Below are 17,626 nucleotides of genomic sequence, written 5' to 3'. Positions count from 1 at the left end.
ATGATGATGACGATGTTGATGAAGAGGGACCCGTATTGTTGTCCTGCTCTCTGGTGTTTTTCAAAGTAAAGGTTTGTTTACTGGAGTCTCTCCTTTGCTTTGTCATCAGAACCACGAGCTGTGAAATTGGATGTTGATTCTCTCTCCATTCAGGTCCGACTCTCTGCACTCCCATTCAGCTCTGATACACAGGGGGGGGGGGGGGGGGAGAGAGGAGAGGAGAGGGAGGAGGGGTGATGATATGGAGGTGGTGGGAGAGAGGGGAGGAAATGAGGGAGGTGATGAGGGAGGAGAGGAGGTGATGAGAGGGAGGAGATGAGAGGGAGGAGAGGAGGCTGTTATTAAAGATCAGGGGTCAGAGGGTAAACCGGTTTCTAATTGAGCGGTGAGTCACCGTGTGGTGAGGTGAGACAGGTCTGAGTTCAAGCAGAGTCGCACCGGGAGGTTAATCCGGTTTGAAATCACTTTGCATTCAGAAGAGCAAACCATGCGCTGTGGTTAATGGCAAAATATTATATAAATATATTAATGACAATGTGAAATATCAGCAAACCCTTTTCACTGATCCGAGGTGAGCCTGAGCTGGAACAACACACATATTTATTCACATCAACATCTGCCTTAGAGTTCTCAATTAAATGGGTCGTCTGTTTGAAATGTTCTGTATCTTGTGCCTAAGGATACAATTAGGAAACCTTCAACGTACTAGATCAGTATGAAAACAAAATAATAGTTTCACAAGATCATGCACCAAGTATAAACAGATTCAGTATAATGCAGCTCTCCTCAAAATTACTTTCATTACCAAACATTTATTACCACCATAACCTCAACCGTTAAACGTAAATATTCGAATATACATCCTCCTACTTTTTTCATTTCAGTTTCCTCTCTCTCTTAAACACTTTGCTGCCTTGCTTCTTTTGTGCATCATAATTAATGTGAAGAGAAATTTCTCAAGGATCAGTGAATGATGTAATGAAGGCATACATTTAATATAAGTTAACAATCTCTCTCATCAGGCCAGTGTTGATGAAGACTCTCTCTTCAGGACCAGTGGTGATGAAGACTCTCATCAGGAGCAGTGGGGAAGAAGACACTCTCATCAGGACCGGTACCGATGAAGACTCTCATCCGGACCAGTGGTGATGAAGACTCTCATCAGGAGCAGTGGGGATGAAGACTCTCTCATCAGGACCGGTGGTGATGAAGACTCTCATCAGGACCAGTGGTGATGAAGACTCTCATCAGGACCAGTGTTGTGAAGACTCTCTCATCAGGACCGGTGGGGATGAAGACTCTCATCAGGACCAGTCTGAGTGTGTCTGACTCTGTGTGGAGGTCTCTGCCTGCTGCCCCGTCCTGGATTCAGGCCGAACGTTCCTCCTCCAGATCGGAGGACAGAAGGAGGCCTGGATGTCCCGGCCCGACCTCGAGCCAGACGTAACCTCCACCGCTCTGGCTAAATGAGGCGCATGCTCGGGGCTCTTTGTAAATAGCAGAGCTGTATCCTGGACATCCATCGTTCTCCAGATCATGAGCAACACATCAGTGAGGGGCTGGCGTAATACGTTGTGAGATTAACAGCGTTCAGCAGCCGCTCCCAGCGAGCCATGCATCAGCACAACGGATTATTAATAAGTGATAACTAAAGCTATTCTCCTAGTCGCCGAGTGCACCGTGCTAACCCCGTGGCCTCCCTGCCTAGCTTTCGTCAAGCAATGAATTTGACAACATGTGATTACGTCTCGAATGTGAAGGGAATCTTGCAGCCTCGTTCTCCTCTATTCAACAGGACGAAATCACAACGGCTCTGAGCCGTGATCCTCTGCCCTCATTCATACGTTTTAAAAATGTGAACCGGTCACATCGGATGCGTCCTATCGTTTGCTCCCGGGCTCCTCCTAGCTGGAAGGGAGCCAGCAGGTAGCAGAGCGGATGTGGTGGTCAGGTCTGTGGACTGGGCTTCAGGCTCTCCTGGTCGGTGGTGGTCTGGTCTGTGGTCTGGGCTTCAGGCTCTCCTGGTTGGTGGTGGTCTGGTCTGCGGTCTGGGCTTCAGGCTCTCCTGGTCGGTGGTGGTCTGGTCTGTGGACTGGGCTTCAGGCTCTCCTGGTTGGTGGTGGTCTGGTCTGCGGTCTGGGCTTCAGGCTCTCCTGGTCGGTGGTGGTCTGGTCTGCGGTCTGGGCTCCAGGCTCTCCTGGTTGGTGGTGGTCTGGTCTGCGTTCCGGGCTCCAGGCTCTCCTGGTTGGTGGTGGTCTGGTCTGCGTTCCGGGCTCCAGGCTCTCCTGGTCGGTGGTGGTCTGGTCTGCGTTCCGGGCTCCAGGCTCTCCTGGTCGGTGGTGGTCTGGTCTGCGGTCTGGGCTCCAGGCTCTCCTGGTCGGTGGTGGTCTGGTCTGCGGTCTGGGCTCCAGGCTCTCCTGGTAGGCGTTTGTCAGGTAGTCCACAGCAACACTCTCCCCGAGCCTCGTCTGCGTGGATGCTCTAGCTGTTCTCAGGGAACTTATAATCATGACTCATGGCTCTCTCCGTTCCTCCGCCAACACCACCAACGCTACAACAGGACTGTTCTGCTTCTCCAGACCACACCACCGTCTCCTGCATAACCACCGCCACCTTCAACACCTCCGTCACCACCGGCCCCTCCGTCACCACCACCACCAACTCCATCACCACCACCTCCATCAGCCTCCCCCCCCCGTCACCACCAACACCTCCATAAACACCCTATCACCACCACCACCTCCACCACCACCTCCTCCTCCATCACCATCACCACCACCACCTCCACCAACATCCCCATCATCTCCTTCATCACCGCCGGCAACCAGCCAACACCACCACCTCCCCCACCACCCCCACCCCCACCACCCCCACCCCCACCAGCCCCACTCCATTCCGCCCCCCTCCCCCAGGATGGGACAGCTGAATCCAGGGCCCCCCCCCCCCCCCCCTCCGACCCGGTCGTCGCCCCCAGCCCGCCCACTGAGGAGCAGCCCGGCCGTCCAGCACGCAGCGCTGGTGGTCTCCCCTGACGGCCCCGATCAGCATCAGCACCAGGGCCCCCCACCCCCCCCCACCACCCGGCCTGACCCCGGACCGGGACGCAGATCGCCATGACGATGATGATGAGCACTGGGACGCTCCGGGACGCCTGTAGGGATGCAGCCCCCGTGACCTCTTCTCTGGAGACGGGATGAGATGCTGTTTGTTCATCTCCTCTTAGGATACATCGACCATAACCGCTTCTCTGAAGATAGGATGTTTGTTCATCTCTTCTTCAGATACATCTACCATGACCTCTTCTCTGAAGAAAAGATGTTTGCTCATCTCTTCTTAAGATTTATCTGCCATGACCAGTTCTCTGAAGATAAGATGTTTGCTCATCTCTTCTTGAGATTTATCTGCCATGACCAGTTCTCTGAAGATAAGATGTTTGCTCATCTCTTCTAAGATACTTCTACCATGACCTCTTCTCTGAGAAAAGGATGAGATGTAATTCCTTCATCTCATCTCAATTTAAACAACACCACTGCAGTCATCCGTGAGTCATTTTTAGCAGATGTCTTTATCAGCGAGGCTGAGAACAATTAAAAACGTATTAACTCCCAACTGATTGTAAAAAACGTATTTATTTTTATTGTAACTCATTTATTCCTATTCATGGTCTACCAGCTGAGATCTCCCTAATAATTGATTAACTTCATTATCTTAAGTCGAAGATCTGGTCGCTGGGCAGCGAGAGAAGACGTGAATCTGCTTCCCTCGGGGTAAGACCAGTTCCTTACTGGTTTCTTACCATTTAGCTCAGCTTTCCTTCAGACACTGATGTAGATCCAGTGAGAACAAACTCTTGTACTAACAAAATATAATGCACACTTTGTCATCCAAACGCTGTCAATATTAGTTCAGTGCATCCCCCTATAACATCTCTGTACAAACGGAATGAGTGTCATTTAAGGTGCATAAACTACAAACCGTGCAGGACATCAGTTTCCGGACGCTTCCTGACCAAGACCTTGGTAACAACGCCCCCTGCTGGTGTCCATCGCGACTACATGTTAACGAAACATCCCTAAACATGTCCGTTTATTCAGGGCAATAGGGTTGTATTGTATGTTATACTTCATGTATTTAGGGTTCGATTGTATAGTCTGGATTGTATAGATTTAATTGAACGTAGATATAATGTTTTCAATAACAGGCCGTTATTCTTATAACCATTGATCCTAAATTCCAAATACATTCTCTAAACTCTCCTTTTAACCCAGGTTTAAGTTATGATTGACTGAAAAACGGAAATAACAACATGCTGGTGAGTATTACGCTTTATTTTCATTAAGAAGATAAAACACAAAATATTTGTTGTCACAGGAAAAATACATCAAACATCCATTATACAAACAAGCTAGTTGGTATAATGTTCAAAACAGTGGAGGTGTCACAGTCATCCTCACCACTTCAAAGGCTTGATGAACTTATTTCAGATCAAATGTTTTACGTTCGGCATTATTTATGACGTGCCGAACTCGAGGCAACATGGCAACACCGTTTTGTGGCCGAACCAGGACCCTGGAACTCTTTTCAGAACTAAGGCACGCGTTCGGGAGGTTGTCGTCGTGGTAACGGTGGGATGGAAGACCTGGGTGAAGGAGTCAGACAGACGGGAGCTGGGTCGGCTCTCTTCCTCCTTTTCTTCCTCCTCCTCCTCCTCCTCCCTCTCCTCCTTCTCTTCTTCCTCTGCTTACTCTTACTTCCTCTCCTCCTTGTCTTTCTCCTCCTCTCCTTACTCTTCCTCCCTCTCCTTCTCCCTCCTCTTCCTCTTCGTGTTCAGAGCCGTCCACCACAGTGGAGCTCAGGGCCTTGAGGTCACCGAGGACAGACAGGAGGGTCTCTGACACACACACACACACACACACACACACACACACACACACACACACACACACACACACACACACACACACACACACACACACACACACACACACACACACACACACACACACACACACAAATAATGATTTGCATTACATTTCCTTTAGTGGTGTGCACGTGACCTGTGGTGTGCACGTGACCTGGGGTGTGCACGTGACCTGTGGTGTGCGCGTGACCTGGGGTGTGCACGTGTGGTGTGCACGTGAGCTGTGGTGTGAGGGTGGGACAGTCACCTGTGTTGTGTGTGGTGTCACGTGACCTGTGGTGTGCACGTGACCTGGGGTGTGCACGTGACCTGGGTGTGTGCACGTGGGTCAGTTACCTGTGTTGTGTGTGGGGTCTCGTGGGCGGCTGGATGACATGCGAGCTCTCCTGACCTCAGTCACATGACCCCTCTCCTGGACGCTGGCCTGGAAGTCACATGACCCCAAGGTCAGAGGTCAACACATTGTTTTTTTTCATAAATTGTTTCATATTCTATTACTGTATCTCTATCCTACCAGCAGGTCATGTATATCTATAGCTGTATATCTATCCTACCAGGTTATGTATAACTAACTGTGTATATCTATAGCTGTATATCTACCCTACCAGGTTGTGTATATCTATAGCTGTATATCTATCCTACCAGGTTGTGTATATCTATAGCTATATATCTACCCTACCAGGTTGTGTATATCTATAGCTGTATATCTACCTTACCAGGTTGTGTATATCTATAGCTGTATATCTATCCTACCAGGTTGTGTATATCTATAGCTGTATATCTACCCTACCAGGTTGTGTATATCTATAGCTATATATCTACCCTACCAGGTTGTGTATATCTATAGCTGTATATCTACCTTACCAGGTTGTGTATATCTATAGCTGTATATCTACCCTACCAGGTTGTGTGTATCTATAGCTGTATATCTATCCTACCAGGTTGTGTATATCTATAGCTATATATCTACCCTACCAGGTTGTGTAAATCTATAGCTGTATATCTACCTTACCAGGTTGTGTATATCTATAGCTATATATCTATCCTACCAGGCTATGTATATCTATAGCTGTATATCTACCTTACCAGGTTGTGTATATCTATAGCTGTATATCTATCCTACCAGCAGCAGGTTTCTGTCCGTCTCCGTCTCCTTCAGGCGTCTTTGCAGGTTCTGGATCTCCGTCTGTGATTGGTCGACCTGGAGCTGCTGGTCCCGCCTCCCCTGTTCCCGCTCCCGGGTCACCTGTCTGTCAAGCTGCCGCAGCGACATCACTGGCGGGGAGAGGGGGAGGCGTCAGGCGAATCAGGGCCCAGCGTGGAGGGTGGGGGCGGACCCTGACCCTGGCGAGTGACTCCACCCACCTGCTTTGGTGTGCTCTCTGCGGGCGGTGTTCACCTGAGACTCCGCCTCCCGCAGACGCTCCGTAAGCCTCGCCTCCGCCTCCCGCAGGGCTGCACACACACACACACACACACACACACACACACACACACACACATTAGATAATTACACGGTGTGTTCGTTTGTAAAAGGTTACATGGCGCACCCCGCCCGCCCTCACCCTGCTGGCTCTGCTCCTCCTGCAGGAGGAGCTGGGAGTGCAACTCCTCCAGCCGCGCCTTGGCCTCCTCCAGCCGCGCCTGCGTCTCGTGCTCCCGCCGCTGCACCTCCTCCTGGGAAGAGAGGGCCCCGGCCAGGGCCTCTCTGCTCCGATCCAGCTCCTCCTGCTGCTCCTTCAGCTGGCACCCGACTGGAGGAGGAGGAGGAGGAGGAGGAGGAGGAGGAGGAGTGGAGGAGGAGGAAGAGGAGAAGGAGGAGAAGTGGAGGAGGAGAAGGAGGAGGAGGAGGAGAGTAAGGAGATGATGATGAGCAGACAACCCTGGGTGGAGGGGCGGTTGGGAATGGAGGTGGTGGTAGTGGAGGTTTTCATGGTGGATGTGCTGGTGGAGATGGCGGTGCTCATGGGTGTAGTGGTGGTCTATAATATGTGGGGGGTGTGGTGATGGGGTTGAGGGGGTCCTACATGTCTCTCTCAGCTGGGCCAGGGCCTTGTCGATGAGGTCCGGGGTTCTCCTCAGCTCCTGGCTGAGTTCCTCTCTCTCCTCGCCCAGCAGATGCAGCTCTGCCTGGAGACGACTCACACTGAGGGGGGAACAGCCGAGCATCAGTCTGCTGAACAGCTCACTGAGGATCAGTCTGTTGAGCAGCACACCACAGAGTGGATGGAGATGACTAGAGTCTGCGTTCGAACACTGTCTGTGCTGTTAAAACACACAAAGAACGACTGGCTCCATTCAAGTCTCCCCGGTGGTCCTTGGGAGACCGGGTGGAGCGGCCCTCGAGTTGGTGTTGCTGCTCCTCTCCTGGCGGTTCTGAGCCACTCCGGCGGGTCTCTCTGGGCTACAGCGGCGCTACGTGACTACACGGCGGTGTTCTCACCGGTCGTCCGCCTGGGCTGCCTCTCTGGAGCTGAGCTGGAGCTTCTGGAGCGCCGCTCTCCGCCCCAGCAACCCTGAGGAGGAGAGACACACCGCGGGGCTACAGTCAGACAGCTACAGTCAGACAGACAGCTACAGTCAGACACACAGCTACAGTCAGACACACAGCTAGTCAGACACCGTGTGGCTACAGTCAGACAGCTACAGTCAGACACACAGCTAGTCAGACACACAGCTACAGTCAGACACCGTGTGGCTACAGTCAGACAGCTACAGTCAGACACTGCATCTCTATGGGTACCTGATAGCTACAGTCAGACACCGTGTCTCTATGGTAACCTGACAGCTACAGTCAGACACTGTGTCTCTATGGTAACCTGACAGCTACAGTCAGACACCGGGTCTCCAGTAACCCTGATGGTCTGGACCCTGGATGAATAGGACTAGACCTACCCTGGATGGTCTGGACCCTCCTCTTGGCGAAGGTCAGCCTCTGGGAGAAGGCGTTGAGCTGGTCCTGGGACTGGTTGACGTCGGCGACGCGGGCTGCGAACGCCGCGCCGAACCTGCGGAGAGACGAGGGTGATACAGCGCGTCTCACCTCCCAACCCCCCAGACCCCCCACTCCCCCGGTAAAAAGACGTCGCTCACCTCAGGAGCGCCTCCTTCGCCGCCCCCAGGTCGGCGCCGGCCCGGTGCTTCCAGGCCCTCAGCTCCGCGTTCTCCCGGCCCAGCGAGGCCAGCTCCTCCTTCAGGCTCTGGGGACGGAGGGGAGAGCAGCACGGTCAGAGCTCCTCTGCTGGAGCCGACAGCGCCCTCTGCTGGCCGGAACCGGCCCTGACGCACAAGTCAGGTGCGTCCTACTGCCTAACCCCAGGTCCCGTCTCAAAGGGCTCCAACGGCCCACAGTAGACACCCCCCAACCCCCACCCCCAACCCCCACCCCCACCCTCAGCCACTAACGGACCTTAAGGAGGGACTTTAGGTCTGAAGGCTTATGAGGTTACGGCGTTAAATGTTTAGGAGGTGATGGAGCTTAGTGGTTTGGGAGTTATGGTGTCAAATGGTAAAGAGGTGGGCAGGCTGAGGCTGTGATTGGTCGAGGAGCGTACCTGCGCGGCCACCTCCTCCAGGCGGAGCTGGGCCAGCCGGTCGTCCAGACTGTGCTGCAGGAGCGTGCCCCGGAGCTGCTCCTGCTGCACCTCCTCCTGCAGGGCCTTCTCCTGCTCCGGCCACAGACGGGGTCAGACGTCAGGGTTCGGTTTGGGGTAATTGCATTTCGACGCGCAAACATTGTTTGGGTTTCCTTCCGTCTCTACTTGACGGTAGAAGGCTTGTCCCCTTCTTCGTTTTTTTTGAGTTCAAATGACGAACCACTCAGACTATAGCTGCAGATGTCACCACGGTGAACTATCTACAGGAAGAACAAGCAGTGGACAGGGTGACACGCAGAGCGTTGGTGTTCATAAATGCACGTGTGTGTGTGTGTGTGTGTGTGTGTGTGTGTGTGTGTGTGTGTGTGTGTGTGTGTGTGTGTGTGTGTGTGTGTGTGTGTGTGTGTGTGTGTGGTTCTCCAGGGTTCCCCGGTGTCTCCTCACCCCTGAGCGAGCCCGCTCCCTCTCCCTCTTCTGCTCCAGCTCCTGGGTCCGCAGACGGACACACAGCGAGTACACCTTCTCCCTCCAGAGCCGCAGCAGCCGGATCGCCTCGCCGTCACCGCCGCCGCCGGGCGGCTGGGGGTCCGACAGGGTCTGGAGAGGGGGCAGAGGTCAGAGGTCAGAGGTCAGGCAGCCGAGCTTGGTACCGAGGGATGGGCTCATGGGGTTGGAGTGGTTTCATACGGGACGCGTTGGTGGTCGGACACATCCGGTTCCACAGCAGGAATCCTAACCTCTCGATTTGTTAGCGGAACGCAGAACATGTATGACATCAGGTTTTCTTCCTCTCATAAACAGGAGATGTATTCCTTGCGTAGAAGGATGTAAGCGATTGAATGTTAAACTAAAATTTGTAATCCTGTGGTATCCGGTCTGCCCCAAAGTGTTGATTAATGAGGTTGTCATCGGAAATCAGTGGATACTTCTAGATCCCTGTTATGCCCTGGTTGAGGTCAAAGACTCTCCTTGGAGATGTTTAAAGATTTCTCAGAAAAATACTATTATTATTCTCTCATAGTATTAGTCTCCTGCTCACTAAGACCCCCTCAGTCCGTCCCGTTTCTGTCTACCAAGCTTCGGGGTCTCTCCACACGGAATGGTGACCAAAAGAGGAAGGGGAGGAGGAGGGAGGAGGAGGAGGGAGGGGAGGAGGAGGAGGAGGAGGAGGAACCTTGTGGAGGACTTTCTGCTCCTGCAGGGTGAGGATCTCGTTGACACACTTCAATCTGACGCTGAGGAGATCTGCGGTCTTCTCCAGGGCTTCCTTCTCCCTGCTGAGCTTCTACAACGACCGGGAAGAACCAACATAATGGATGTGAATATGGTGCCGCATATTAATGCACTTCATCTGCAACATGCTGACCTACTGAGATGGCCTACTGAGATGACCTACAATACATCCAGCGAGCGACAAGCTGTGGTTTCCTGAGGATGTTACTTGAACCCTGAATGAACTGGGAATAGTTAGTGAGTGGTCTAACTCAACTCTGAATGAATTGGGATTAGTTAATGATTGGTCTAACTCAACTCTGAATGAATTGGGATTAGTGAGTGAGTGGGGGGTCTAACTCAACCCTGAATGAACGGTGATTAGTAAGTGAGTGAGTGAGCGGTCTAACTGAACCCTGAATGACCTGTTGTTAGTCAGTCAGTGAGCGGCCTCACCTGTACGGTCTCCTCCAGCCTCTCCTCCTCCCCCCTCTCGGGGGACATCTCCCCGATGTATCCTCTGAGGTTCTGCAGCGTGGCCGCCTGGCCCTCCAGCTCTTGTCTCGCTTGGCTGGAAAACACAAAAACCAGGTCGACCAATGAGAACCCGGGAGGAACAACTTCCTCCGATCGTCTTCCAGCTCGTCTGCGTGGAGCGGGGCTGGTACCTGAGCTGGTCTCTGAGCGCGTCTCTCTCGGCCGACGCCGTCCCGAGATGGCTCTGTAGTTGCAGCATCTGGGTTGCCATGGCGTCCAGGCTGCTCTGGAGCTGGTCCCTAGCGACCGCCGCAGCCTCCGTCTCTGTGGCGTGGGACGCGGTCAGCCTCTGCCGCTGGAGGGACAGGAGGACACCGGTGAAGGGCAACGCCCACAACCACTGTGGCTCCGCCCACTGACCGCATGGCTCCGCCCACTAACCACATGGCTCCGCCCACTAACATCATGGCTCCGCCCTCACGGAATATTCATGACCATGACTTCCCAAGACCCACCCATAAACATTCTGACTCCGCCCACAAACGAACTTGGCCTATGAAAATACTTGCTCTGCCTAAACCATAAAACCAAGATGAGCCAATCGCACGTAGACCACACCCACGGAGATCCTATTGGCTAAACAGGAGAGAATCATGTTCTAGTCATTTATATATAACCTAGAAGTTCTCTGAAAGATAGACCCTCCCACTTTGCATGTTAATAGAGACCCCCTTCAAACAGGGGGGGGCAGAGTTAACCAGCCCGTCACCCACAGACAGACAGACAGACAGACAGACAGACAGACAGACAGACAGACAGACAGACAGACAGACAGACAGACAGACAGACAGACAGACAGACAGACCTCTGTCTGGTGGGTTTTCTGTAGATTCTCCATCTGGGTGGTCAGGTCGATGTTCCTCCTCTTCGCCTCCCCCTCCTCCTCCTCCCTGCTCCTCTCAGCCCCCCGGAGGAGCGTGTGCGCCTCCTCTCGGCTCCACGCCTCCTCCTTCCTCAGCCTCCTGATCTCCTCCTCTGACTCCTTCTCCATGGTTACCAGCTGAGGACCAACAAAGGTCATGTTAAACATCTGGTCATTACAGCCCTAGTGAACCCAACCCTAGTGAACCCAACCCTAGTGAACCCACCCTAGTGAACCCAACCCTAGTGAACCAACCCTAGTGAACCCAACCCTAGTGAACCAACCCTAGTGAACCCAACCCTAGTTAACACAACCCTAGTGAACAAACCCTAGTGAACAAACCCTAGTGAACCCAACCCTAGTGAACCCAACCCTAGTGAACCCAACCCTAGTGAACCCAACCCTAGTGAACCCAACACTAGTGAACCCAACCCTAGTGAACCCAACACTAGTGAACCCAACACTAGTGAACCCAACACTAGTTAACAAACCCTAGTGAACCAAAACCAATAGTTAACCCAAACCAATAGTGAATCAACACTTGTTAGGTAAATATAGAAACCAACAAGCTTGTGGCAGCAGTGGAATATGAGGAGTGGGTCAGTGGATTGATGTTGAAGCTGGTTGATATGAGGGGCTACCTGTGAGGATATCTTCTGGTTCTCCTGGAGGCTCTGCTGGAGCTCCAGACTGACCTGGTCCAGCCTGGACCGGGTCTGACCCAGGTCACAGCGTAGGGTCTGCAGCTCAGCACCCTGTCTACAGGAGGGACCAGAGAGGACATCCAGTCATCAGGCTGGAGCAGACACTAAATCAGAACCATGTCAATAAGGAGCAGGCAGGGGTTAGACAGTACAGAGACAGGTCATCAAGGAGCAGGTAGGGGTTAGACAGTACAGAGACAGGTCATCAAGGAGCAGGTAGGGGTTAGACAGTACAGAGACAGGTCATTAAGGAGCAGGTAGGGGTTAGACAGTACCGATCCATGTGCGTAGTTTGTGTGTGTGTCTGCTTGGTTTGTGTGCGTGTGTCTGCGTGTGCGTGCGTGTCTCTATGTGTGTGTGTGTGTGCGTGCGTGTCTCTGTGTGTGTGTGTGTGTGTGTGTATGTGTATGTGTGTGTGTGTGTGTGCGTGTGTGCGTGCGTGTCTCTATGTGTGTGTGTGTGTGTGCGTGCGTGTCTATGTGTGTGTGTCTCTATGTGTGTGTGTGTGTGTGTGTGTGTGTGTGTGTGTGTGTGTGTGTCTCTATGTGTGTGTGTGTGTGTGTGTGTGTGTGTGTGTGTGTGTGTGTGTGTGTGTGTGTGTGTGTGTGTGTGTGTGTGTGTGTGTGTGTGTGTGTGTGTGTGTGCGTGTGTGCGTGTGTGTGTGTGTATACCTGTGGAGGGTGCTGTCCTTGTCTCGTAGCTCGCCCCGCTGTCTCTCCTCGCTCTCCTTCAGGGCCTCCAGCTGACCCCGGAGCCTCTCCGCCTCCACCCGCTGCGTCTCCACCCGCACACGCCACTCCGCCTCCAGCCTCATCCACCCCTCACCTCCCCCACCTCCACCACCTCCGCCCTCCACAAACCTGGGGGAGGGAAACCAGTTTAAATGTAGGCCTACTGTTGTAAATGTTTAATGAATGAGTAACACGTTCTTATTTCCCAGTTGCTAACACTGCACCATTATTATACCATTAACCCAGGATCTAATATGTTGAGTTCAATGTTTAGAGGGGTTTCGTAATGTTCAGTGGTGAACCATTCTCTCTGGTGTGTGTGTGTGTGTGTGTGTGTGTGTGTGTGTGTGTGTGTGTGTGTGTGTGTGTGTGTGTGTGTGTGTGTGTGTGTGTGTGTGTGTGTGTGTGTGTGTTCATTTTAGCGTAGGTGCGCACCAAGACAAACGTCATGGTGATAACAATCGTTCTAACCTAGTTAATAACCGGATTATTGTGATGGCTACCTTCCATTGGAGTCTGTAGACCGGCTCCTTCCTCTCAAAGAGTCTCCCTGTAGCATCATCAGCCTTTGGTTCTCCTTCCGGAGTTCCAGAACTTCCCCTTGGGCCCGGGACACGGCGAGCCACGCCGCGGCCGGATTTGAGACCCCGGGACCGGCGGCGGAGCTCCAAGACTCCGCGGCCGGCTGGTTGTGGACCCCGCGGACAGACGCGGAGGTCTGGACCCCGCGGACGGACGAGGACGTCTGGACGGCGGAGGTGAAGTGGGACGGCGGCATCAGGTCCTTCTGAATGTTCCCTGAATACAACAGTTAGAATTACACAGCAAATCTTAACGCTCCTTTCACCAACTTTAGCAGTTTGAAGAAACCCCCATGCTGAGGCCGACCAGCTCGGTACATGATGGTAGTACCGTACTGGTTCCTGCAGAACCAGGACGGGTGACAGATGGACTTCCTACGGGTACACTCCTGTAACTCACCGGGGAGAGGTGGTGCGGTGAAGTCCGTGGGCACGCTGAGCTTCTCTCCGGCAGCGGTCTGTTCCTCCATGTCGGTTAAGCTTAATTAATAGTTTTATATGAGTTTTATTAACAGTTTAATTGAGGTTTCATTCTGAAGTGTTGCGGGTTCCACTGAGCGGCTGCGTTTCCTGTTTGTCTTCCCGCGGATATACCCCCTCCTGGTTGCCGTAGTTACAGACTCCTCCTCCTCCTGCTCGGTGCTGGTTTTCATCATCATGGTTCTTGTCCAGTTGTCCCATCATGAACTCGAAACATATGTCAACCGTAAACAGCAACACAGCAACGATGAATCATAACACGTTGCGGGGTTAACAGGTTGTTCGGGGATTACTCCAATCTGCTCGACCGCTGCCGTTGAGCAAGGCACCACTGGGACCGTCGCAGGAGCGTTAGGGTTATAATAAACTATATCTAAGTTATAAAATAATAAATATTAAAAGTGCAAACTGCTAGTATTGAAAAAGGAACATCATGGTAATAGTGAAAAATGTTGATGACTCGTATTACACGGATGAAGCAACACTATATCCGTGCAATACGAGTCTTCAACAGTTTTCACACACACACACACACACACACACACACACACACACACACACACACACACACACACACACACACACACACACACACACACACACACACACACACACACACACATATATATCAATTACTACATTTGTTTAATAATAATATAGTTATAGAAAAAGCCCTGCGTATCAAATATAATTCAATACCAATAAATAGCAAATCCAGAGCTTTAAACAAGGACGAGGGGAAGGACCTCTGTCCTTCATTAAACCATAAACTATGGTGTATAATGGACATTGACTGAGACTAAACCACATCAATCTCAAGGTAACGGGCAACATAAATCTACCTTTAAAGATGAACAGGTGGACGCCAGATTAATATAAAAACATAGGCTTGTCTTTACAACCCCAGCCTTTCATGGGGGTTTTATTCCCTAGCTGTGTTATCTGTCCGTTTATGTGATTTGATGGTATTGTCGCCGTGGGATGCGTTGATCTGCTCTGAGTGGCGGGCTGAGGGCGGCCATTCAAAACGTTGAGGAGATCAAAGCTGGCGCCGCGCTAACAGACAGATCCTCCTGTAAGGGAGGTGCCCAGGAGGGGTTCCCCTCACCACTATCTCCTCCTCCCTGACACCTCCCCTCCTCCTCTCCTCCTCCCTTACACCTCCTCTCCTCCTCCCCTCCTCCTCCCCTCCTCCTCTCCTCCTCCCCTCCTCCTCTCCTCCTCCCTTACACCTCCCCTCCTCCTCTCCTCCTCCCTTACACCTCCCCTCCTCCTCTCCTCCTCCCTTACACCTCCCCTCCTCCTCTCCTCCTCCCTTACACCTCCTCTCCTCCTCTCCTCCTCCCTTACACCTCCTCTCCTCCTCCCTTACACCTCCCCTGCTCCTCCTCCCTTACACCTCCTCTCCTCCTCCCTCACTCCTCCCCTCCTCATCTCCTCCTCCCTTACACCTCCTCTCCTCCTCCCTTACTCCTCCCCTCCTCCTCTCCTCCTCCCTTACACCTCCTCTCCTCCTCCCTTACACCTCCTCTCCTCCTCCCTTACTCCTCCCCTCCTCCTCTCCTCCTCCCTCACTCCTCCCCTCCTCTCCTCCTCCCTTACACCTCCTCTCCTCCTCCCTTACACCTCCTCTCCTCCTCCCTTACTCCTCCTCTCCTCCTCCCTTACACCTCCTCTCCTCCTCCCTTACTCCTCCCCTCCTCCTCTCCTCCTCCCTTACTCCTCCCCTCCTCCTCTCCTCCTCCCTTACACCTCCTCCTCCCTCACTCACTCCTCCCCTGTGTAAGGGAGGAGTTGAGGGAGATGCAGGGGGGGGGGGGGGGTGGAGGGGGGAGTAAAGGGAGGCAGAGAGGAGGAGGGGGGGAGTAAAGGGAGGCAGAGAAGGGTTTGATGGGAGGATGAATAATTGAATGAAAGGCTGAAGCAACCCTGTGGAGGTTGAACACTTGAATACTGAATACGTTTGAATTCTCTCCCTCAACCACCCCTCACCCTCTCATAGTACACTGTTGATAATGATCGTGTTACTCTCCGCTCCATAAGAGAGCAACAACAACATAGACGTCTACTCTACAGTTAAAGCAGCGGTAGAAGTAAGAATGGTCTATAGTGTGCCTGATTGTCTGCCTGCTGTTGATATTGATTGTGTTGATCTATAGATCAGGCCCCATGAGATCTTGATCAGCAATCCCATAATAAGAGGAGTGTGGGGGGATTAGAGAACTGCTGGCGCGTGCGTGAACCTGTCTGGAGCCACCTACTCTAGCCTCCGTCTCTCTGCGGAGCCGCTGTCCTCCTCGGAGCCTTCTGGAACACGCTGGCCCGGGGCATCTGTCGCTGCTCCAGTCTTCGGCAGATCTGGGAGAGGAGATGTGAGCAGACTGTGTTCCTCCTCAGTGCTGCTCTCGGAGCCAGGTCTATTCTGAGACGGCTTGAGGCTCTTCCATCCCTCCTCTCGCTCTCTCTCTCTCTCTCTCTCTCTCTCTCTCTCTCTCTCCCTCCACCTCAGAGCAGCCTGGGGCTGAGGCCTGGGGCCGGGGCCTGGGGCCGGGGCCTGGGGCCGGGGCCTGGGGCCGGGGCCCGGGGCCGGCGGGAGACCTGGGGCAGAGCTTTGTACCCGGGGCCAGTCCTCCCTATGCCCCCCTCCAGGGAGGGCTGGAGGGTTCGGCAGCATGAGAGACAGCAGAGACATCTAGACAAATCTATAATGATATATACATCTATATATATATTATAAATCTATACACACACATAGATAAATCAATATGTATATCTATATGTATGTTGATACATCGATTTACTCATAGATCTGTCTATATATATAATAATAATAATACATTGCATTTGTATAGCGCCTTTCTCGCACTCAAAGCGCTTGATATATAGAGAGAGATACATATTGAGGACCAATATAAACATACATATATATATATATATATATATATATATATATATAAGGTTGAGAGAGAGAGAGAGAGAGAGAGAGAGAGAGAGAGAGAGAGAGAGAGAGAGAGAGAGAGAGAGAGAGAGAGAGAGAGAGAGAGAGAGAGAGAGAGAGAGAGAGAGAGAGATTTGTAGGAGTTAACAAAGTCTGTCATGTAGGCCTGAACCAGAAACCTACATCTAAATAACATCATCTATTCACACTGTCCTTCTCCCATCGCTGCATCAGACCCCCATGCGTCCACTGGGTATTTTCACCATTTAGGGATCGATCTCTGATCGATGCTCTGCAAGGCTGAGCTCGCGGCCCGGGATGTCCGTGTTGTGGTGTCTGTGTTGATGATTACCATCTTCTGCCTCTACAACCTTTGGCTAGTTCATCTCCTACACCTTAACTCGGAACCCGGTCATCTAGACCCGTCCTGAGGACCAGTGGGCGGGGCCTCCAGCTCCGGTACAGCCAACTGGTCCTCCTCGACCACTGATTGGTTGGTAACGGAACGAGAAAGCACCGCCCACTGTACGTTCGGTCCATGAAAAAAAAACAAAAAAACGAATTCAACGCACTGGCGTTTCATCCTTCGCGGTTGCCTAGTAACGCGCTGGCAGCGGGAGCTCCGTCGAAACCATTGGCGCGCCTGACCTTGGCGTCGTGGATGCGCAACGCACACTCAAACACACTCACTCTCACACACACACACACACACTCACTCCCTCACTCTCACACACATACACACACACACTCACTCAAACCCTCACAGCGCCGGGTCTTTTCTTATCCAAACATTGATTGTAAAGCGAGGTAGTGATTTGGGAGGAGAGGCTGCGTGGTGCTGAAGTGAATGGATGGAGACACGGACCGAGGAGGAGACTACATCTATGGACTGAAGAGAACCCGCGCGTGAGAGCAGGTGCGTTAACCCGTCGTTTTATCAGCCGTAGAGATGGCCGCTGCTCTATCGGGTGATCCACGGTGTTCGTGCCGATGTGTCTCAGGTTCGTCCTCCTCATATCGCAGTCCACCGTGTTGCCTGTTTCCCCCACTCGTTATTCACCAAA

General features: G+C 52.5%; 1 protein-coding gene across 1 annotated transcript; it reads right to left on the bottom strand.

The window, feature by feature from the left end:
• Window positions 1–4,318: 4,318 nt before the first annotated feature.
• Window positions 4,319–13,717, bottom strand: cchcr1 (coiled-coil alpha-helical rod protein 1). The gene is made up of 19 exons (XM_056594920.1): window positions 13,545–13,717; window positions 13,067–13,361; window positions 12,504–12,692; window positions 11,770–11,887; window positions 11,072–11,266; window positions 10,398–10,561; window positions 10,186–10,300; window positions 9,692–9,802; window positions 8,962–9,114; window positions 8,476–8,586; window positions 8,015–8,121; window positions 7,817–7,929; window positions 7,365–7,437; window positions 6,949–7,067; window positions 6,487–6,675; window positions 6,287–6,376; window positions 6,045–6,196; window positions 5,258–5,345; window positions 4,319–4,891 (listed from the first exon to the last, which is right to left on the bottom strand). Exons 1-19 carry the CDS (start codon window positions 13,612–13,614, stop codon window positions 4,653–4,655), a joined length of 2,691 nt encoding a protein of 896 aa, XP_056450895.1. The 5' UTR covers window positions 13,615–13,717; the 3' UTR covers window positions 4,319–4,652.
• Window positions 13,718–17,626: the final 3,909 nt, after the last annotated feature.

The sequence above is a fragment of the Gadus chalcogrammus genome, chromosome 7 (assembly GCF_026213295.1).
Source record: "Gadus chalcogrammus isolate NIFS_2021 chromosome 7, NIFS_Gcha_1.0, whole genome shotgun sequence".
NCBI lineage: Eukaryota > Metazoa > Chordata > Actinopteri > Gadiformes > Gadidae > Gadus > Gadus chalcogrammus.
Note: the sequence above shows the minus strand (reverse complement) of the source record. Positions and strands in the feature narration are given on the sequence as shown.